At 44.0% G+C, this 9,319-nt stretch overlaps 1 protein-coding gene across 1 annotated transcript in view; it reads left to right on the top strand.

The window, feature by feature from the left end:
- Positions 1 to 594: 594 nt before the first annotated feature.
- LOC145393392 (protein inscuteable homolog) overlaps positions 595 to 9,319 on the top strand; it is a 30,825-nt gene continuing 22,100 nt past the window's right edge. Inside the window, exons 1-3 of the mRNA XM_080267487.1 lie at positions 595 to 683; positions 3,802 to 3,928; positions 4,599 to 5,671. Of these exons, the coding sequence (XP_080123613.1) occupies positions 595 to 683; positions 3,802 to 3,928; positions 4,599 to 5,671 (1,289 nt within the window). The remainder of the gene's footprint in view (positions 684 to 3,801; positions 3,929 to 4,598; positions 5,672 to 9,319) is intronic.

The following is a 9,319-nucleotide window of genomic DNA, read 5'->3' as shown; positions in this document are numbered from 1 at the left end:
AAACTCAATTTCAGTTCACTGCAGAGTTAAATCAAGACACGAAATATAAACAAGTTTCTTTAAAGTTAGATAAAATATTTTAGTCATGTCTGGTCTCACTCTTCGCAGCATCTCTTCAGTTACCCTTGCCTACCTGCATAGGCTATTTGTGAGTCTGACTATTATTAACTTTCCTCTGACACTACTGACCACATCGCACAGCCAATGGCATCCTTTAAATGAATGTCAGAGGCAGTGACTGCTCCCCACTGCTGGAGGGCTTATTGTTGATCAGTTCAGTTAGGTGTCTCGTAAAACCTTAGGTGACGCATTGTTGGGATGATGAACGTAGAAGACGCATTTATACCACATCACATAAAGATTACAGACGCACAGACCCAGTAGAATCTCGGTTCATTCGTTAATGTTCAAACTTGGAGGATGTAGTTGGGGAGTCTCACGTATTATATTCAAAAGCTATAGCCTACCGGTATTTAACTATACTGTATAGTGCTTTGATGGCACAAACACCATTTCAAGCATTCCAAAGAAAGTTCGTTTCGGAGCTTGTCTGGAATATGAATTTTGAAAGTCAGGAATACTCGTACAACCAGCATGGAAATCATTATCATGGTGAACACAGCTACAGTGCACAAGATAATCCTCATAATTCATTCTGGAAGTAGATGTGGCCTTCGAGAAAGGTAATCCACTGATACACACTGCTGTTCATCCCCAACGTTTGTTCAAATGACAAATTTTCACGTTGATACAGAGGCAAAAAAGCAATGGTGCACTAAATAATAGCTCTGGCGACCTCACACTACGTCAAAGCACTGTCATCACGTTCACTTTCATTTAATAAACGAGATACACATCTGAAACCAAATTACATGGATTTTATTAAACCAGGTCGTTACACAAGCACACACACAGTAGTAAAACACCCACTCACCGACCCAAACAGAGACTAATTCGCAGCTACCAGACACGGTGCTTAGCGAAGTAATGAACTGTATCGTGGCACAGCTGATCACAGGTTCACTACAGCATTACCCGCTTTGATGAATGGTTCCGCATACTAAAGGCTTGCGTAACAGGCCCCGAGACTGAGAACAGCCGACTCTGAGGTGATTATAAGAGAACGGTGATGTAAGGTAGCAAATAAGTTTTTAATGATTCCTGATGACCTACTAGGCCTATACTGTTTTTACTCAAACCTTACTCATATTTTTGGCCTTTTGCAGTTTATTTCCGTAGCTTAGTGGCAGAAAAAAAAAATAAAACGACGATGTACATCCGTTCCACATCGCCTCATCGTAACTAACATCACACACACACACACACACACACACACACAATGATCTCATAAAATAAAAGAGTTACGATAAAGAATTGTAGCGTAAGTCTGATCGTGAATCTCAGCCTGTACCTCACTCACTCACCCCCTTAACCCCCCCTTCTCCTGCTCACCGTAACAGCGGCCACCTTGTACGCCTATCAGTGACATCAGACGCGGGCATCATGTGACGTCAGGCCGCACTATATGGTCCAGACCCCCTCCCTTCCTGTTATGTTAGTGGTGAGGTAACTGGGAACCCCATCATTTTGGAGAGGATGACGTGGGTGGGGGAGTAGGAGGGAAGTAGGGAGGGCATAAAGGAAGTAAAGAGGGAGCAGAAGACTGGGAGGGAAGTAGGGAGGGAGTAGAGAGCTTGGAGGGAAGTAGGGTGGGAGTAGAGAGCTTACAGGGAATTAAAGAGGAGGTAAAGGGTAAGAAGGGAAGTAGGGACGGAAGAGGGAAGGAGGGATGTAGAAAGGGTGAAGAAAATGGAGACTAAGGAGAGAGGAAAGGGGAAGGTAGGGGGTAGTAGAAGGGAATGAAGAGATGGAAGTAACATCAAACGTGGGCATATTATGACGTAAGATTCCATGATGCTGACAAGCCCACCTCTGAAGCTGAACATCGCATGAAAATTATTAAAACTCTCATGAAAATGTATATCAAGCAGGTTTTCCATTAAGCCCTGTGGTTAGACGCTCATTAATTTTTTGGCTGTGTAGTATTCCTCTCAGTTTAAGAAAGATCGTCATAGGTTACCCAGAATCATTTTCACCATCTCAGAGAAAGAATTAGAGATTGTTTTGAACACTCTACTGCGTATACGTTTCTTGCTGCTGAATAAAGTAGTAATCAGTTAAACAGAATGAAACAGCTAAGTTCCTTTATGTCAGTAAAAGAGACGCACTGTTCTTAACTCTAGAACTACGTGGGTCTTCTCTTGACTGAATAAAATCGTCTGACGTTAGCGAGCATAAGACATCTAATTTCTCCCATCACAGTGAGTGGATCAAGTGACGCGGACAGAACACGTTTCAAGGTGCCTGGCTACCTGCTTAATTAATATCAACACATAAGTGGATAAAGAATCGCCATCATTTATCAGATCCTTGTTAACGCCTGATCTACATACACGGAGCCAGGGCAGGTACGAGACAAAAGGTAAATGAAAAGCAGAGAGAATGTGGGAGGGTGGATAGAGTACTTATCTGCTATCACAAGAAACATGAAATCGGTCTCCGGGTGAGACAGGGAACGGTTTAGGGTTTTAGCTAATTGCGTTAAAATATACAACTGGTCTTTCAATAACTTACCACATTTTACAAACATCCCCATGCATACCATTACACAAATCCTGAATGGCTTCATCGGCATGTATTCAATATGGTGGGTATTTGTGTCAAAACAGAGACATGTGAAAGCGTTTGACAGTTAGGAAAATTGCTCAACCTCTGGAAACAGACTGTCTTCCTTATGCTCAGAGACGATGAAATATACACACACATCATACAGTTCATACGGACCTGTACCATGTATTGTACCTCTAGATGCTCCAAATATACATCTAATTGTCTACGAAACAGTGGCATCAATACATCTCTCCTAATTCGACCACCAGGGACCTGCAATCGCACTCAACGCACCCTAATTACCTTCCCTTATTCATTCATTCCACCTCATCAACTAGAACCCCCGGAAAGGAGGATCCGGTTCAGTGACAGCGGAGCCGAATCCACCGCGACGTATCTGCCTGGTTAATCACGTAATCAAAGCGCTAATCCCCCAGCCACCCTATTAACCCCTTCAGCCCGAGAACGTCCTTTTTCCTTAATGGTACTGAGCGAGCTATTTAATGCAGCTTATGGATGATCTAGAGAAGGGGTTAATCAAGGCTGTCTCTAACTCCTCCTGTTCAAAAAAGATCTAAGTTGGACATAATCGTCTAAGGATAACAAGAATACGAGTATACTAGGAAACGTTCTGTGTGTGTGTGTGTGTGTGTGTGTGTGTGTGTGTGTGTGTGTGTGTGTGTGTGTGTGTGTGTGTGTGTGTGTGTGTGTGTGTGTGTGTGTGTGTGTGTCCCTCTAGGAATATGGATACAAGCCTAAAATACTTGGCAGTCCCCTACCTCTCACCTTTGTTTTAGTAATGATAAATGGCCGACGCGATAATTTCCCATTTAATATCCCCTGAATTTTGCTCTTATTCCCAAACAGTCTCAATCTTCATAATCTCAGAATTAATAACATGAAATAAAAAATAGCTGAAGTAATTTCTGAGAATTTTAAACACTGCGAAAAAAAAAAGTTAAATCATTCTTACGTCACCGGCAAGGCCATCACATTAGGAAGCACAATAGTCCCCAAAACTCCTAAACCAACTCCCTACACGGATGACCGGCCCAGCTGAATTGATCCTTAAAGGGAGGTGGAAGCATCTTTAGGACTCCCATTGACGAGCCTAATTGGTGTTGTGGGCAGTGGAGGATTTGAAGCCTGGGACCCGACTCTCCCAGGACCCAGCCGCTGCCACCACCTTGACGCCGGGACAATGGCCTCAGTACACAAGTGGACACTGATGATCGATTCGCTGGCAGGTGAATGGAAGGTTAATGATCCCCCTTTGTCCGGCAGGCGAGGCAGGTAGCAGCGCCAGGGGTCTCGTCTGCTTTGGAAATACCTAGACGTTGATTGACAAAAATATACGATCGATTCCCATGTCGTAACTGATGTTTGTTTTTGCACAATGAATATGAGGCATGCGAAGATTCTGCGCGCATCTATTCCGTTCTGCACTCTTCTTTGTTCACGTCACTTGCAATAACATAAGATCAGTTACTAATCGTAACTATGAATTACTTTTTCCCAAAGACCAAGAGAAATGGGAAGATTCTGCTCGTTTCTTCTCTTGCTTGCTGTACAAAAACGTACTTTAGATACAGCAAGAAACTGACCGTAGAAATACAAAGTACCCTGACCAAGGACGTTGATTAAAATATATATATATATATATATATATATATATATATATATAATCCATTCTCACTCGCAAGTAAGATCTGCATAAAGGAAAATAACAGGAGAGTTCAGAATCTTTTCATGTCTCTCGTTTTTCCAGCATATAGGCTACTACGGAATCCTAGTTACAACAGGAATTAATCGTGAGTCTTTTTTTCAGAGTAATTAAGACAATATTGTTCATTAAGCTAATTATCATTTTGAAAACAAACGCCACAATAACTGCATCCTGATTAACACACTTCATCTCTGCATTACAGATGAGTGGCTGCTGCCCTGTCCCAGCAGCCAAGATGGGGCAGAGTGGACCGTCGGAGTCGAGGCCGTCCCGCTTCCGTCGTACCGGGTCCAGAGTGTATTACGCTTCAGAGACTGGATGTTGGCCTGCCAGCAGTCTTTCCAAAAAGTTCTGGCTCTGCCCTTCTAACATTAAAGAGTCAGCCATACCAGAGACAGGAGAGGAGGAGGTGTGCAGTTCCGGAGAGGAAGCTGGTGAGGGTGAAGTGTCACCAGAGGGATCCTTCCGAAGTTCCTTACGAGGCTCCCCGTCCCATCGCTCCCAGGACTCTGGATATTCTGATTCTGGAGAGTCAACCAACGCTCACAACGACAGTGACTTGATACTGGCAACACCTCCCAACGTAAAGCACATTACTCGGGTGTACTTTGGCGAAAATCCACATCTATTCAACGACAAAATCGTGGTTGTCCCCAAAATTAAAATTATTACTCCTTCACTGGACGATTCCCTCTCTGACAATACTTCTCTTAAGTCGCATCCAGCTTCACCTCAGGGGTATGATCGGACCGGCAGCCTTGAAGAACTAGCAGAGGAGCTTGAACATAAGAGTGTCTTGGAAGCAGTAGCTCGACGGACAGGTACTGTTCGGAAAAGATTTGCCAGTCCCACCAACCTAAATCTCCCACGTCAACTACAAAGACGGAGCAGCAGCGCAGAGAAACTCCTCGCAGACAGCCAGTCAGAACAGCATCGTCGCCTGGCATCTCGAGCCCGGCGTCGATGGTCACTGGGCGAGGATCAGGCCCACCATGTCAAGCCTCGTCGACAGCAACAGAGTGGAGTGTCTCATGTGTCCTGTGGCACCAATACTCACATATCCTGTGGCACCAACACGAACCTCACCTGTGCTTCTAAAAACAAGATTAATCAAGGTGGTCTTGGTGTCGATTCTTGGAGCCCGATGCGTCCCAAAAATGCCTCAGAAGCCCCTCACTCACCTAAAGTGACAGACCGGAACTTAACCATGCAACAAACGGCGTCTTCACAGCTTCATCCAAAAGAGCGCCCTGATGCGGTAGCCCAGGAGATGAGGTGAGAAATCTTTCAATACCTGTTGCAATGAGGATGGATGAGTGACGAAGGCTGAATTGCAGCAGATTACTGTCTCCATTTTTTACGCAATGAATTCCTATTTAAACTTTTAGCATATTCCTTTGCACCTCACATTTTTTTTTACAACTACAGTTTTTAAAGAACTAATGGCGTATGTAATAATGTAATGGCGTATGTAATAATGTGTCAAAATAATGATACCGGGTACGTTAAAATTTCTTAAGCGTATTTCATTTACATTTTCTATCCATCATACAATTCTTTTTTTCTTTTACCCCACAAGGAGCGCAAGGGCCGTGGGTTAGGTTACTCATTCCCAATATTTAAGGAGATTGTGACCAGCCTCACTTGCCCCGAGTGGCATATGTGAGCAATAAACCCCAATTAACTTTCGGATGTGAACCCTTCTGGGCAGCATCTGGTTGAAGCACCTTAACCCAAAAAACCATGAGACGTATTATATCAACAGGTATTTTTCAGAGCACGTCTCCTTGAGACGGAAAATTATCATTTCATACAAACAACCACTGCCATTGTGACCCTGATAACTGATAGTGCAGGACTAGTTTGGCGTAGCGGCATTTGCATATAGCCTAGCCGGGTGTACTTGATATTCCCTACACGTTAACGAGATATTTATTAGGTTTATTTTTAGCGCAGTGTGTTATCTGCGCTGGGGCAAAGACGTGGATGGCGAGGGCCGTGTTCTCGTGGGTTTAGGGGGGTTTGCAGCACGACTTCCTCAGGATTTTATTTTTACTCTTGCATCTTAATATTTTCCTGAATTATTACATATAAAAAAAGAGAGTAACAACATACCCTTAGCAGAAAACAAAACTGGAATGAAAGACGTGGTAGTGAGCCTATTAACCCCCGAAAAACATTGGCCTAGGGTTAGTGGTGGCGGGTGTGTCGGCTGTCCTGCAACACCATTCAAGTGTCACTCACTTCACCTCCCTCCTTCACTCTTCCTACCTTCTCTCCCTCTCTCCACCTTCATCTTTTACCCTTTCTACCATCTCCTCCTCTCTCCACCTCCCTGCTTTACTCTTCCTACCCTCCCTCCCTCCCTCTTTCCACCTTCATCTTTCACCCCTTCTACCTTCCTTTCCTCTCTCCACCTCCTTGTTTCATCCTTCCTACCTTCCCTCCTTCCTCCACCTCTCTCCCTCACACTTCCTACATTTCTTCCCTCACCTCCCTACATCTTCACCCTTTTGTCTCTCCCTCGTACACCTTTCATGCTTTCCCTCCGTACTTACCGTCTCCTCTCCCTTTCGTCTTTCCCTACTACTATTTTCCTCCTTTCGTCTCCCATCCCTTTTCACCTTGCATTCCTCCTCACTCCTACCTTTCTCTTCTCCTTCTCTTCGGGACTATTCCTTCATTCCTTCTTTCCACTTTCCTTCCATATTTTCCTTCTCTTCTCCTAGTTTCTTGTCTCTTATCTTTCGCCATCACTTTCCTCCCTCTCCCTCCAGCCTCCTTCATATATTTGCAATCTTTTCACTCTCCTCCCTTAATTCCCTCCTCCTTTCCACCATACACTTGCTCCTTCCCTTCCTCTCAAAACTTTTTCTTCCCTCTGTGTGCTTCCTTTCATTTCTGTCCTCTTCCCCTTTCATTCCTTTCTCTCCTCTATATACCCCATTATTTTCACCTCACCTTCTCTCCTCTCCCTCATTTTCCTCCCACCTCTTCTTTTCTACGTTTCCTTCCCTACCTGTCTTCCCAATTCATCCCTCCACCATTCCTTCCTTCCTCTGCCTCCCCCTCACGCTACAAGAAGTGCTAGGGGGCAGGAGTCAAGGGTGCCTGAAGACTTAAAAGGTGGAATGGCGCAGCTAAGATAACAAATCCTAGCTTCATTTGGGGGGTATACTGTGTCCACGCATACTTATATTACAAGTTCTGGTCATATCGATTTACACTTACTATAAATGTGGTAGAGGGAGGAAGTGGACAGGTATGTGATGGAGGGATGGAGTGAAGAGGTATGTGATGGAGGGATGGAGTGGAGCGGTATGTGATGGAGGGATGGAGTGAAGAGGTATGTGATGGAGGGATGGAGTGAAGAGGTATGTGATGGAGGGATGGAGTGGAGAGGTATGTGATGGAGGGATGGAGTGGCGAGGTACGTGACTGTGGGATGGAGTGGAGATGTAGGTGATAGAGGGAAGAAGTAGAGAGGCATATGAGAGGAGGGAGTGTGAGTTTGAGGGAGAGCAACCAGATAACAGAGGACAGGGTGACGTGGAGGCGATTGGTTTATGGCCACCCCTTCCGGGATTATGGCGTCTGGCAATAGATGGATAGACAGATAGACAGACAGATACACTGACAGACAGATAGATGATAACTAATATCTTTCGCAAATCCACAAAGACTGTACTACTAACGAATCTTATAAAACACCACAGCTTCATCTCCCGTTATGACCTTGCCTTGCCCACACTTAAAAAAAAAAAAAAAAAAAAAAAAAAAAAAAACACCACTTGCCGCACCAGTCACCAGGTTATCTCCACACACACACACACACACACACACACACACACACACACACACACACAAAGGGGGCGGTGAGAGAGAATGAATTGTATTCTCACTGGCTTGAGAGATTTCGTAGCGCCTTGTCCTCAGCCACTTACTTTACATATTACCGTACACCTTTACGTATAAAATAAAATACACTCAAGAAAATAATGTGGTTCTAATATGCAAACTAAATCGCTGGAGAAGAAGTGCTATGCCAACGAAAATACGATATAATGTAGGGAGGTATTTATGAAGGTGGGGGTGAGGATGAGGCGCAACTGGACAGGTGTGACGACTGACCACGGGACTGCGGGGTCAGGGTTTGGTCCTGCGTAGAGTATTGAGTTGAGATTCACAAAAATAATATATAGCAACTTCCGTCTCAACTAAGCTTATTATTACAGGAAAAAGAAGACAAAGGAAGAGTCGGGATAGTCATTTTCTTGTCCTATCTTAGAAGGAAAAAATAATCCCAGTATCGACAAAGAAGTATTCAGAAGTCTGAATTAGTGCCTCAAGATATGCCTTTATAGCCTTTTCATACCTCGAAATGAATTTGGCTCTCATAATGTTTTTTGTTTTTTTCTTGGAAGGAACGGTTTGCGGGCTCCTGGCCTTTTGTTCCTTCTTCCTTGCATAAAAAAAAAAAAAAACTAATCTCTTCACTGTGCTAGGTCTCTACAAAGGTACCGTATATAAACTCGCCTAGTGATCTTGGTGAAGGAGTTGATGGAGGTCGATATCAATTCCCCGAAACTAGTTAAAAGTGGCAGCTGTGAATTTTTTTTTTTTCTTTTTCACTTTTTGGAGACAATGGCTTTTTGTTACTTACGGAACGTCAGTATATAATCATGCACTACGATACTCTGGCGTCTGACACAAGCTTAAAATTCTCTGTTTGAATGATGTCTACTGCAGGATGACACCTTTCCCTCAGAATGCTAGCCAGAATTCACTCTTCCTCAGGTTAACTAGATAAAAATAAGGAAGGGATGTCTTAAGAGAAGAGCAAATTAATGTCGGTATTGCACTGACAGTCTAGGTGTGCTGAGTCGGTGTGTGGCATCGCTTTGAACTCTGAGCCGGCGATTA

The sequence above is a fragment of the Coenobita brevimanus genome, chromosome 24, assembly GCF_032717465.1.
Source record: "Coenobita brevimanus isolate Jiangsu-jjx chromosome 24, ASM3271746v2, whole genome shotgun sequence".
NCBI lineage: Eukaryota > Metazoa > Arthropoda > Malacostraca > Decapoda > Coenobitidae > Coenobita > Coenobita brevimanus.
The sequence above is the reverse complement of the archived record's forward strand: the minus strand, read 5'-3'. Positions and strand labels throughout refer to the sequence as shown.